Source organism: Saimiri boliviensis, chromosome 4 (genome assembly GCF_048565385.1).
Source record: "Saimiri boliviensis isolate mSaiBol1 chromosome 4, mSaiBol1.pri, whole genome shotgun sequence".
In the NCBI taxonomy this organism is placed as follows: Eukaryota; Metazoa; Chordata; class Mammalia; order Primates; family Cebidae; genus Saimiri; species Saimiri boliviensis.
In genome coordinates this window covers 2,874,741-2,888,263 of record NC_133452.1, presented here as the reverse complement: position 1 = coordinate 2,888,263, position 13,523 = coordinate 2,874,741, and the positions used below count along the sequence as shown (strand labels likewise).

At 39.7% G+C, this 13,523-nt stretch overlaps 1 protein-coding gene across 20 annotated transcripts in view; it reads left to right on the top strand.

The window, feature by feature from the left end:
* AFDN (afadin, adherens junction formation factor) overlaps positions 1 to 13,523 on the top strand; it is a 143,467-nt gene that overhangs the window by 99,305 nt on the left and 30,639 nt on the right. For all 20 annotated transcript variants that reach the window (XM_074397148.1, XM_074397145.1, XM_074397141.1 and 17 more), the window contains one exon: positions 1,306 to 1,392. In XM_074397148.1, coding sequence (XP_074253249.1) covers positions 1,306 to 1,392 — 87 coding nt within the window. The remainder of the gene's footprint in view (positions 1 to 1,305; positions 1,393 to 13,523) is intronic.

Here is a 13,523-nt window from a genome sequence, read left to right as displayed (position 1 = left end):
TTTTCCTCCCAGGTCATGCCTATTACAGTTTTGTTGATAAGCAATGGTGCTTTTTCATAAAGAACACTTATACCCGTGGTTATGCCTGTCTTAATGTTAATACATATTTTTTAAATATATTAATATGATAACCTTAAAATATTTTCTTAAAATTCTTTGACAAAAATATTTCATTCTTTTATAGTCAGACCTGCCTTGTCTTAAATATATATCAAGCTCTTTAGTAATATTTTGTATCTTTTTGTGAAAGAGTGGTAAATTCCAAAATTTCCCAGCTTCATACATGTTAGGGACAATTCTGCTTTGCTTCATATAGACAGTTTTAAACACAAAAGATTGATATATTTTTTTTTTGTATATTCAAAGTAATTAGTTTGGCTTCCCAGCATGCTTTAGGTTTTGAGCATTATATCATGGCCATTTCCAGAAATTGAATTAATTGATGATCATCTTTTATACCAAATGGTTGATCACATTGAACTACTGACAAAGTGAACTTACCCCTAATGCTTTTTTGTTTGTTTTTGGAGACAGAGTCTTGCTTATTTGCTCAGGCTGGAGTGCAGTGACTCAATCTTGGCTCACTGCAGCCTCTGCCTCCTTGGTTCAAGCACTTCCTCTGCCTCAGCCTCCCAGTAGCTGGGATTACAGGTGCCCGCCACCACGCCTGTCTAATTTTTTTGAATTTTCAGTAGAGGCAGGGTTTCACCACGTTGGCCAGGCTGGTCTCGAACCCCTGACCTCAAATGATTTGCCTGCCTCGGCCTCCCAAGAGACCTAGATGTTAGGTCGTCCTTGTTATAACCAATATTTGCAGTCCTCCGCATAGATAGTGTAAAATAAGTTTAAATGTCTTCTTTGGAAACACACACAAAAAGACTGGTAATTTATTTTGAAAGATAATAAAAGTAAAGATTGAATTTTGTCCTTATGGTCAGGCTTTCTACCTGATAGTAATGGAGGATAGTAATGGGGGTTTAATTTTGTTTTATAAACTAAGTTTTTCAGTTCCCATTTAAATAGCATTTATGACTAGATTCATCTTTAAGACTTGCGTCAAGAATATTTAGTTTACCAGATTAATACCTGAGGAATATCTGTATTAATTGAATTTTTTTTTTTTTGCTGCTTGTCTTCCCACCCTTTTTCTTTTCTCCATTTGCTCCGGTGAACATGATTGACTAGATCATGAGTTCTCTAACCATACAGAAGCACTTCCATTTCATTTGCTCCGGTGAACATAATTGACTAGATCATGAATTCTCTAACAATACAGAAGCACTTCCATTTGTTTTCATCCTTTAGGCTCAGCCTCTGAGGAAAGAACCTGAAATAATCACTGTGACCCTAAAAAAGCAGAATGGAATGGGCCTCAGCATTGTTGCAGCAAAGGTAGGACAATTAGTCATGTGAGAGTTGTTCTCTCCGTTCTTTAAACATGGAATCAGTAGTTGTCAGAGAGGACCATGTGGGAGGACTTTCCCACCTGAGAATAATGTGCCTGTTCAGTTCTGCGTCTGTGTAGGTGAGGAATGCTGTTCAATGAATGAAGCCAGTGTGCTCACTGGGCCCAATTAGTTGAGGGATGATCTCCTACCCTGAGAATGTAGCTAGGATGATACCTCGAGATTGAGCAGATGGTGCTCAGAAGGAAACAATTTAAAGGCATAGTCAAAACTTGATTCACACAATGGGGAGAGAAAGCATTGGTAGAATAGAAAACTGCATAGTGGAAGAGGGGCCCAGGTTCATCACCTCATCATGTTGGACCAGTAGATACCTTTCTCAGACCCCAGTGCACATAAGAACCCCTAGGGACCTTGCTACACAAGGAGGTTTCTGGTTCTCATCTCCAGGTGTTCCCTGCCAGTACGTCTGCCCTGGAGCTTAGGAAACGGCCTTCCTAACCTAGGCCTTCCGTGGTTCTGGTAGATGCTGACTGCTGGACTACCCTCCCAGAATTCTTGGGGCTTGAATCCCTTTACCTAGTTTTGGCAGGATATTTAAAACTATACAGATCTTTTCTTTCAGTTAAAGAAATGAGTATTGTGACTCTTGGCATTACTCATGAGCCTCTTCCCCATGTGAATCTCAATTATGTTTGCTTAGAGTGAATTTTAGCTTTGAATCATAGCTATATAATTTCAATGAAACAAACATGTTTTTAGCTAATATTTAATAACTGATGTTTCAGTCAACTTTGCTAATATTTTGCTTAGAAATAACACTTTGGCAACTACAATTTTTATTTTTGTTTCTATCTCTAGGAATATATGAAAAGCTTGAAAATGTTATATAACAGTGTGATAGAAGTGCCTTCCGAATTACACAGTTAATGTGCTTTGAGAAATGTTTTAATTGCTAATAGTCAAAAATTGTAGTTTCTTTTTCTTTATACCAGATTTATATTATCCTGTATATTAATTTGGAAATAAATGGACTGTCATTTGAAACCTTGACATTCCCATTGCCTAGAGACCTGTGATTTTTAAAAAGTTACACTAAAGGTTTTTCTACCTCAGCACCTCTAATTTGTAAAGGGTCCAATTTGAAATGAGGGTATAGGGGCAGGCCATAAGGTCAGCCTCTCAGCGAACAAATCAAGAAGTATGAGAAAGAATGTTGAGGTCTTGGCTCTGAACTGAAGGCTAAATGGTAAGCTGATAAGTGGTCTGACAATACACAGGCCCTGCCTGGCTGGGCACATTTGCATCTCCTGTCCCTTCATACTGCAAGGCCTTTTTTTACTTTTATGTTTTAATTTTGTAAAGAGGTTGGGTCTTGCTCTGTCACCCAGGCTGGAGTGCAGGCAGTAGCACGAAGCTAGGACTATAGGAGCATATTACTCCGCCTGGCTAATTCAAAAGCTTTTTTTAGAGACAGGGTCTCACTGTGCTGCCCAGGCTGATCTCAGTTAAACTGGCTTCAAGCAATCCTCCCACCTTGGCCTCCCAAAGTGCAAACAAGCTTTTGTGTCTTACTTTGCAAGGACTTCTGGCAGCTCTCTGCTCATCTCAGTCCCGTAAATAGAGTACTTTCAGAACTGGAATTAGATGATGAAGAGTCTGGTATCTTTTCCCTCTCAGACTGACTCTGTAGCATCTTCATGGTAGTCATCCCCACTCCCAAGCAGTCCCTGGCGTATAGTAGGCAAAAAATACTTGTTGAAAAACAGCAAATAAGAACTTTTTTTTTAAACCGAATGGATATTTGATTTCCTCTTATACATGTTTAATTGTGGAAGTTAATTTATTCAAGATAACAAATTACCAACTGCATTAGCAAAACATTCACTGAATTAGCTATGAGGAAAATTTGTTATCCATAATCTTAGTCATAACACAAAATGCCTACAAAACAGCATGTGATCAAGATCTAATGCAGGTGCCATTAAAAGTTAACCTTTGTGTATTTCGGAGACGTTACGGAGATTAGTGAGTATTGTAGCAGTCGTTGAGGGCATCGTGGGAGAAGTGGAATTTCAGCTGGTCCTTGGAGCAAACCTAATTGGAATGAAGGAATAAAGGAGATGTATCGTGGGTGGGAGTGAGAGCACAAGCGAGGCTGGAAGCGGCAAGTCTTGTGTACACCTCATTTGGATAAAGTGAGACCTGTGTGACTACTAGGGAGAGTGGAATAAGGAGGGCAGAGTGCTCAATTAGTTTTAAAACTCTTGATTGACAGGTTAAGGAGTCTGTACTTGATGTTATAAGCACCACAGATAAATGCAGGATTTAGAATAAAAGAGAAGCATGATGAAACACATTTAGAAGGCTTTCTCTGGATCTGGTGTGCAGGATAGGTTAGTAGAACCTGGGACTGAAGGTGGACGTCTGCTTAGGAGTTCATCAGAGGAACCTGAACACTTTAGTATATGGGTTGAAGGTGTTGTGTGGGCCATAGCAGGCTGCCTCTCAGAGACCAAGGCCTGTGGGGTTCACCTGCGCAGGCAGAGGGTGGTCCAGGGTCCCTCAGCCCACCTCACCATCCAGAATTTCTGCTTACTCCTAGTAAGGGTCCTGCTCACAGACCATGTTTCCAGGCAGTTACAATTTAAGGGACCAGGACTAAAACATCTGGAGATGTGAAAGGGGAAGTATCAGCCGTAGAACTAAGTTTTCTCTCTGTTTACCAACTGAGTCAATGCCCATTTTCAGGAAAAAATCAAAATTAAAAATTACTCTACCATTCTCAAATCTATGGACAAAATTTAACCTCCATATTTTCTGTTGTGTTTATCCTGTTACCTTATTTTAAATGCTCTTCTTATCTGAGGTTTTAAGAGTATGGAGGTGGAAGGAGGGGGCTTCCATTATCAGTTTCCACCTCTTCCAATTAAAAAAAATACGGACTCAAGTCTGATTTAGCTCAGCATTTAGTCTTTCAGAGTTTTCAAATCATCTCTCGTATGACTTCCTGATGTATAAAGGAACCGCAGCACCATCCAGCAGGAGACGAGGAGAGGAGCTCTGCGTTCACTTGACACTTGCCCGCCCTCTCCTGGGTGTCCTCTGGCCTCTGATTGTGTGCCTCTGAATGTTAACCTCTGTTCTTGCCAGGGTGGCAGGGGGCAATTAGGACAACAAACCAGATTGAAAGTCACACCTGAGTTTTCTTCCGTTACCAAGATGTCTGTGATCTTAGCCACTTTATCAGCACATGCCCCTTGACTGCTTGAGGGACCAGACAGAAGACTATGAATGAGGAGTTATATGGTAGTATAAAGAAAGGCTTTGTGATGGTGCACCTGGACAGAGCTGAGGATTTTATTATAGGTGAAATAAGGATCCTTGAGATTTAAGTGAGGCATGATATGATTAGAGTGCAGTGTTTAAAGTTTATTTTTACAACTCTGGAACGTGGATTAGAGACACTCAGAAGCACAGTCAGAGACTAATAGTAAGTTGTACTAGTGTTTCCAGCTGAGAGGTTGTGGGAAGCTTACAGTAGGGACGAGGCAGTGGAGATGATGGGGTAGTTTGCTGTGTGTGCAGAGGACAAAGGTGTTCTAGAACAGACCCCCATGAAGGCAAGCATCTTCTCTTGTTCACTGTTGAAGGGTTGACAGTTTCTGGTCATAGTAGGTACTGATACATATTTGTTGAATGGCAGTTTTTGGATTGGTTCGTGAGTTGGTGGTAGTGGACGAAACAGGGAAGTATCCAAATGAATCCTGGTTTTGTCTTGGGCAACTGGCCGTACTTACCAAGACAGGGAGACTGAAGAGGGGCAAGTGTGGTGGCAGTGGGCATTGAGAGTTCAGCTTTGAATGTGTCACACTGGAGATACGGATGCCTGTTGAGGTGAGTGAATATATATTAGCTAGTAGATAGTTGGATAGTGAAGCTCAGAGGGTTAGAGCTAGAGATAAAATTTGAATGTCAGCATATAGATGCTCTAAAGGAAATAAAGAAAATGGCCTGTTAACTGGACAGTGTACCATTTTCAGAAATGAAGCGTCTATTAACATCTTTTCTTGAAAAGAGAGAGATGAATCTAGTAGTTCCCTGGCATACTGGATTACTAAATATGTCCATCCTTTTCCAGTTTACTTGTAATTTCAGGTACTTGGAAAGTCATCTAACACATAGACACTGCTGAGATTACACTGTATAGTTGATAGATAAGTGGGTCTGCATAAATTATTATAGTAGAGTGGACTTATTTTTGAGATTTCAGGGGTGTATTCTAAGTGAAGGGTAGGGCAGTGTACAGGGGGATATATATATATATATATATATATATATATATATATATATTTATACAGAAAAGCCTATAGACTTGTGTAGTTAAACTTTACCCCCAGTAATTTGTGTGCTTTTGTTGTTTTCTGTAAGCTGTGTGGCTTTTGTATTTGGCCCATTGTTTTTTCCATTTCTAAATTGGTGTATGGCTTAGCTGCTGTAACCCTGAACCATGTTTTGGTGTTAAGTTCCCTGACTCGCCTTCCACATGGTGGTTAAGTTTTATGAAATCCAGATGATTTGGAAGTGGTGTGGGTATGCAGTTTACTTTTTAAAACATTGCTTTTGGGGACATTCAGCAAGCTACTTCTTGCTCATCTGTGGGACAACATGATACTTCCTGTTTAATTTGGATTTTTAAATTACAAACAATTCCTTCCTTTTTGTTTTTCTAACTGTTTTTAAAGTTTAAAAGTACAAAATGAATAGTAATCATAGTGGACTGGTTACGTAAGAGCCTGAATATTGCGTTAGTTCTAGGTCGTGTTGATAAATGCCATGCCGGGTCATCGCATCCAGTGCAGAATGTGGTGATCCTGGTCTTGAAAAACCAGCTGTGTTGCATGCTCTTGAAAACTGAGAGAAGTAGACAGTTGTTTTTTCAGTTCAAGAAGTTGTTGTGGTCCCAGAAATGAAAATGTGGTTCTCTGTTGTTGGAAGAACGCAGTCAGTGGTGAGTTTCTTCAGGGTGCTGTTGTCGGCTTATGCATGCTGTGATCTTGAAAGAATGCGTTTTCTTTTAGTATAACTTGTTTAAACCTGTCAATAATTAACTTGCTCATGAAGCAACAACCATTTAATGTAGCTTGTAATTACACACTCAGATTTTTTTTTGCTTTCTGTTTTGTGCTGCAAATTCTTAACCTTCATAAAAACATAAGGCTTCTATATGCTTCTTATTTAAGAAAAAAGCCATATTTTATCCTGCTGAGTATAATATGGTGAAGGTTGCTTTAAATATGATAACTGCCACTATGTAACTTGCTGAGGTTGTGTATAAGAATATCCATGATACAACTTTTGGCCCCATCAGGTGGTTTTAACTGTACCCTTTCTCTAAAACCTGTTTTTTTCTCTAAAAGTGACCATAAAAATGACACTTTTAAAAGTACTTAGGATATTTTACTATTTTATTTAAAAATAAATGGTTAATTAATGCCTAAGTATCTTGAAGTTTATGCCTTTAGACTGTATACTGATATAAAGTTTTAAGATATTAAAATCTTAGCTTAAAACATGGAGATTCCTATGCCCTAAAAATGAGAGGGTAAAGACAGTGTTTATTAACATATCTTCTCACTGTTTAGAGAGTAACATTCTCACATGAACTGTAATTTAGTCCTTTGAAAACTTTGAGACTTTCTTTAATTGTCTAATTATGACCACGTGGGAAAGAGCTAGTCAAACAAATGAAGTCAGGAAATTCTGGCTTCCTTTTTAAAGTCAGTTGCAAAGTTCCTATTGTGCTTACAATTTCTTCCATGGAGATTCCAGAAACGTCTCTCCATTAAGTTGTATGAAGTGACACAATGCCCCTCGTGGCTTCTTATGTATTTGGAAACAATATATTTTTGTGCCAAAAGCAAAATAGTAAATTATATAAATAATACTGTTTTTACCTAGTTTATAGTTTTGGACTAAGTACTGATTTCTTGGATTGGCTTAAATGCTGGATTCAGATACAGCATTAAAATAATTTAATAGGAACATAAAATGTTAATCCCCTAAAGAGCCATCATAGAAAATGATGATATTTGTAGAGTTACCTGGATGTAGGATCTCGGCTGTGGGGTGGCCCAGAGGTTCACACCGCCCTGGGTTTGCCCATCTCTCTCAGTGGAGGCTTAAGCCATCCAGACACACCCATCCATCCCCTGTGCAGGCCAGGACTCGGGGGAGCTTTGTCAGGATTCTCAGGGTCACCTCCAGTGGTCTCTCATGCCTAAAAGTCTGCAAGTCACACACCACTTTACCAGGCCAAGGAGAACGGTGCGCTCTGCCCTGGTGAAATTCACACTCCCTGCAGATGTGGCATGTGGTCTTCTGGGGTTTCATGAGCCTCCTACATCCCATCTGTGGGACCACCTTCATTCTCTTCTTCATTTTATGAAGAGGGAAGAGTTAGATGTGGTGTTGTTGGGTTTATATTTCATACAAAGAATAAACAAAAACCAGAGCTGGAACTATAGCCTTGCCCACAGCACCAGAACTGTTAGTGATAGCTCACCACCGACTTTCAAGGTTGCTGGATGTAGAATTTATATAAAAAGTGCATTTTAGAGCTGATTATTTCAAAATTAAGGTAGTTCCTGCCCAACAAGAGAGATCTTTAGAATTTCTCAAACCCTAGCCTGGATTTACTTGTCTGACTAGAAATAAAGCAATTGAAAAGCCCTAAGGAAAGCAGCAAGTGGGCAGAGTGTCGGCTGAAACTTGCCTGATGACTGTGAAATGTTTCTGGGCTCTGAGGCCATTCCAGCCCTGTATTCTAAAATCTCTAGCCAGAGAACCCAGGCTAGGTTTTCTTACCTGAGAACAATAGGGTTGGATTCACGACGATTTCGCCAGCTTATCTTTCTTCCTCCTGCTCCTTTTTTTTTTTTTTTTAATTGTGTTTTAATGATGTCTTTATGCTGTTTATCACGTCGGACTCCCACACGCACTCAGGGTTTGCTGCTGGAATGTTGGCAGCCTAGGCTCCTCCTGCCCCAGCCTCCCTGTGTGTGGGGAGACTCCCTACACTTCTGCAGAACCGCTCCTGAAGAGGTGTAGTCAGAATTCGAGAAGACGTTCGGGGAGCAGTCTTTCTCTTGTTGGCATTTCTCGTCGATTGCACAAAGCAACTTATAGGTGCGTGCTTCTTTCTCAGTTCTAGGGAAAGCTGAATGTAGAGCAGCTGAGTTGTTTCTGTGTTTTATTATAATTTTTGGTGACTTTTTATTTCTTGCCACTCTCTCTCGTAACTCTGCAGGTGGATTTCAGACACAGCTGTGCTTCATTGTTTTTGTCCTCTCTCTTCTCTCTCCTCTCCCTCCTTAGTCCTATCTCTCCTCTTTCCTTTTTAGTGGAAAGAAAAGCACTTTCAAGATGCATTTTAAGATGAAAATGTTCAGATCAAACAGGCAGTGATCTTTGTGTTTTCCTTTTTGCCTTTTTTTTTTTTTTAAGGACAAAATCTAAATCTTCTGCCAGCGTGTACTCCAGATTGGGTATCCTCTAATGCTGAAATTATGTTGAGGGGCACAAACGCCGGACATAGAGGTTCAGATGCTGCACCGCAAATGTTCTCAGGGGCCTCCAGAGGGGGAAAAGTGGATTTTAAAAATTGTCTCTGGTATTTTAATTAAATTCTAAAATTGTACTTACTGAAATTTTTAATTCCTGGTACCTTTCGAATCTGTAACTGCTTTTCAGAAGACCTCTGCCCGAAGTTTTCTTTAATAGAATTGATATGTTAAATGAGGAATGAGTGATCCTGAATATGATTATTCTTTTAGTTTTGCAAATAATAATAAATGGACTAAAATGCAATAATACCTTTTCAAATACCGTATTAGGTACCTTTAAGCAAGTAATTCTTAAAACTATTTACCCTTTTTGGATTTATCTGTACTATTGTGTTCTCACGGAAAAGAAATAGAATTGCCATAAAATGAATTTAATTGTGTGTGCATATAAATATAAAATGACACTAATTACTTTAATAAATTTTGAGCTCAGCCTTACTAAACTACATTAGATTGTGCACTATTGTTTAAAAATAAGACCTAAATTAAATGGCTTAATATTTCCGAAATTAACAAATTCTGTTTCATAGTTTTTTGTTTTGTTTTGTTTTGTTTTGTTTTGTTTCGTTTTGTTTTTTACCATAGGCAGTACAATTCTCATGTATTCAAATGAAGTGGGGTGGGTAGAGAGAGCTCCATAATGTTAGGGAATTGTTGTGGCTTGATAGGTGTCAGTTTGCTGAGGCGTCTGACCGGCAGCAGAGGCGGGTAGGGACACAGCGGAGCTTCTGTACTCCGCTCTTCCTCTGGTCAGGGTGCGCATGCCAGGCCTGTACCACCGTGGCCAGATTGAGACACCCTGAACGAGCGGACACCTTGTAGTTGGACAGAGATTGAGGTGATTCAGGTTGAAGGGAATTGCTCATATCGATGTGATATACATAGTCAGACATTTCTTAAGGGTTATTTCATCTCTGGTAGCTAAAATTTTGTTTTTCTAAAATAATTACCAGTAGAACTGTAATTTCTCCATACAGCAGTTATAGTTAACAATTTTTACGACCAGTTGATGACTGTGGGCTGCACCTGAAGTTTAAGTAGGATCCAGATAAACAGAGGTGGTAGAAGGGAAGGGCATGTGAACAGGGCCAGCAGGTCTGCGGGAAAGGAGTGTCTGTGCAGAAGGTACAGGGTCCGTGGACGGGGAATGTGTCTGCAGAAATGTCTAGCCAAAGCAGTCTGTGAAGTAGAGGTTCAAATGCCAACCAGAATGTGGACACCTCTTAAAATATCCAGATCCATATTCTTTACTTGCGCATTATTTTGTCTTCCTGTCTCTAAGAGTATTTTCAAAGTATGTTTCTTGATGCATTGTCTTGACTTTTAACTAAATTCAATTTTTATGACCAACCTTGAGTAGACCTTTTAGATTTTAATTGATGTTTTGAATTGAGGTTTCTAATAATCATGAATGCTTTTTACACCTTTTTTTGTAGAGACAGCGTCTCACTGTGTTGCCCAGGTTGGTCTTGAACTCCTGGCCTCAAGTAGTCCTCCCGCCATAGCCTCCCAAAGTGTTGGGATGACTGCCACCATGCCTAGCTCTGTCACGAATGCTTATTTCCTTAAGTGAAAACCTCTTTTTGTGACAAACAGATATACTTACAGATTCAGTTTACTTGGAATTAAAAGAAGTGATTCTAACTTAGAATTCAGATAATTTCTGAATATATAAGAAAAATAGAATCTGTCTTACTTGTGCCTTTTCCGACAATCATGGATTTGAGATCCCTTCCTAAAAGGGCATATTGGGTGCCACAGCCTGAAGTGCTTTTCTGTCTGTCTGTCTTTCTAAACTAGTAATTTCACAAAGTTTTATTGCTAACCCATATACAATGGGCATATCAGTTGCTTCTTAACTTACTAAACAGGAAATTGACCAAATTTCTTACTGATCAGTGTTAGTAAACTGTAAGTCAACCTAATTGAGAAGCTGTTCTGGAAGGGATAGAGCTCCTTATACTCAAGAAGCTTCTAGTGGAGTTGGAGGAAGGAACCATTTGCAGAGGTAACTGTAATGCAGGACACAGTGATTCACTGCTCAAAAAGAACAAAGAAAATCCAATGTGATGAGAACATTAGTGAAGAAGAGATGATATCTTCCCTGGCACTGGGAAGGTGAGTGGGCTGGCAGAGGTGAGCTTCGGAGATGAATGATGGAGAAGATTTGGCATGTCCCCTGCATCAGAAAGACAGTTGCTGTAGAGAGAACATCAGCTAAGTCAAGAACACGAGAGTGGGAGGAGGTGAGGGCTGATTCGAGTGGAGAATGATGAGCAGGGTTTAAGCTTGAACTTTGGTTCATGGAGCTGTGAATACCTTGTGCAGGAAGCTGCTGTGGATTTTTACAGCAGCTGGCGGTTAGAAAAGTCTGCTCAGGATAGTGTTATCTGCACTGCGCTTCAGGAAACATAAGTGGACGTAGGGAGACCAGAAAATCAGTTAAGAGGAGAGCGTCCTCATTTTGCCAGAATTTTTTGAAATTTATAATGCAAGCTTCAACCTGTTTAAAGGTAGATAGTACATTCAGATATCAGTAGTACATAATCAGTTTTGCTTCAGTACTTAAATTTAGGCATTAAATTTCACATCGCTTGTAGTATCGTAAATCACCTGTCATGAAATGGTGTAGGATTTTGGGTTCTTTAAATGCCATGTGTCGTTCACATGGAGTCCACATCTTCAGCGTGCATGTTAGCTGTCTAATCGTGTAGGGTGCTAGAATGGAAAAGAGCCTGGTGCTTGCCCTCAGGTATGTGATGACTGCTCTGAATGAAGGAGCTGAAAATGAGGTGACAGTGCCACGAGACTGAGGTTCATTGTGAAGCTGGAACAAAGACCTCTTGTGAAAATGAAAACCGAGAGTGGCGGGAGAGCTGACTGACAGGCGGCCATGCGTGTGAATGAAGCGAGGCAGTCCCGCCCTCACTGTCTCATCGTTCTGTTTTATGATTTCAAAAAGAGAGTTTTGTTAGTGCAGATTGTCTAAAGTATGTACCAGTTTTTCGATCGTGCAAAGAATAGCAGAAATGGAAGGAGGAGGCTTGATTTATTGTTTTAAAATATATTTTTGGCATTTCCTTGTTTATAATAGTGTTACTAAAAATAATATATTACTAGTGTTACTGCTAAACATTTTTCTTGTCAGAGATGGTAATTGGCCATCTTATTAAAGGAATGACTTTTATTCTTTACATTACAAAGTCAGGGTTATATTAACCGGAAGATAATGCCATGCAAAAATGTTGTAAAGTGCCCATTCTCACTGACAGTTGGCATTCTCATATTCAGTAAGCATTGCTTTTCTGTCAAGTAGAAAGCAGAGGAAAAAATAACTAGTGCTTGTAGAACTTTTTAAAAACCAGACTAAAAAGGGAATAGGCATGCAGCATTTTCAGGAAAAAAAAAAAAAAAAAAGAAGTTCAGCTCTCCAACAAGAATTAGTATTGGATGACTACAAATAAACGGCTGAAGAATAGCAGCAGCTCCATGATGGCAAGGGTTTTTGTCTGTTCTGTTCATTGATGTGTACACATGGAGCTTAGGACAGTACAGGCACTTGGTGGATATTTGTTAAGTGAATGAGATTGTCATTTAAACAGCTGAGGCATAGAATTAAAACAGTTATTCATGAATCACATAAAATTATTAAATGTGTAAATAAATTCAGTTAATTATCTTATGTGTGAGAGATTACCTGATTTAACAGATAGGGACGGTGGGGCGGGTGCTGTGTCTTAGAAGTATTTTTCCATAGTGTGTCATGATTCCCTTGATTCAAGGAAACCCAGTATTGCCATAGAGGTAGTGAGGCAAAAGGTATGTTTATTATTCTTTTGCTAAGTGATTTGCTAAAAGTTAGAAAGTTGCTGTTTATTGAGTGTCTGCTGTATATTTTTCTTTTATTTTGAAATTTTAAATTTACAAAAAGCTCAGACTTTGCTAGCTATCCCAGTAATGCTTTTTTGTGGCAAAAGGATCCATTCAAGGACCACAGGTTGCATTTGGCTGTTGTGGTGTGTGGACTCTGCTGAATGATTTCTGAAGGGAGGCAGCAAGTGGGCCATGAGGCATCTGGGACTGGGCCAGAGACATGCATTGAGGTGAGAGTGGAAGCCATCCATGGGGGAGATGTGTGGACAGACACAGAGGGATGTCAGGATGAGGGTGGAAGCCATCCACAGGAGAGATGCGTGGACAGACACAGACAGGGTGTGGGGGTTAGAGTGGAAGGCATCCACGGGAGAAATACATGGAGAGAAGGATGTCGGGGTGCAGCTGGAAGGCATCCACGGGAGAGATGTGTGGACAAACACAGAGGGTTGTTGAAGTGAACAAGTGATGGAAAATTCAGATCAAAGCTGCAAAGGAGAATACTTGATTTTGCGTTCTATAGAACTTTTATAGACTTAGTTCCCAGATAATGTAACCACATGGAATTTGAAGTATACTGCTTTCCAAAATGGAGTTGCTTTGTTAAATTAAGAAGTAT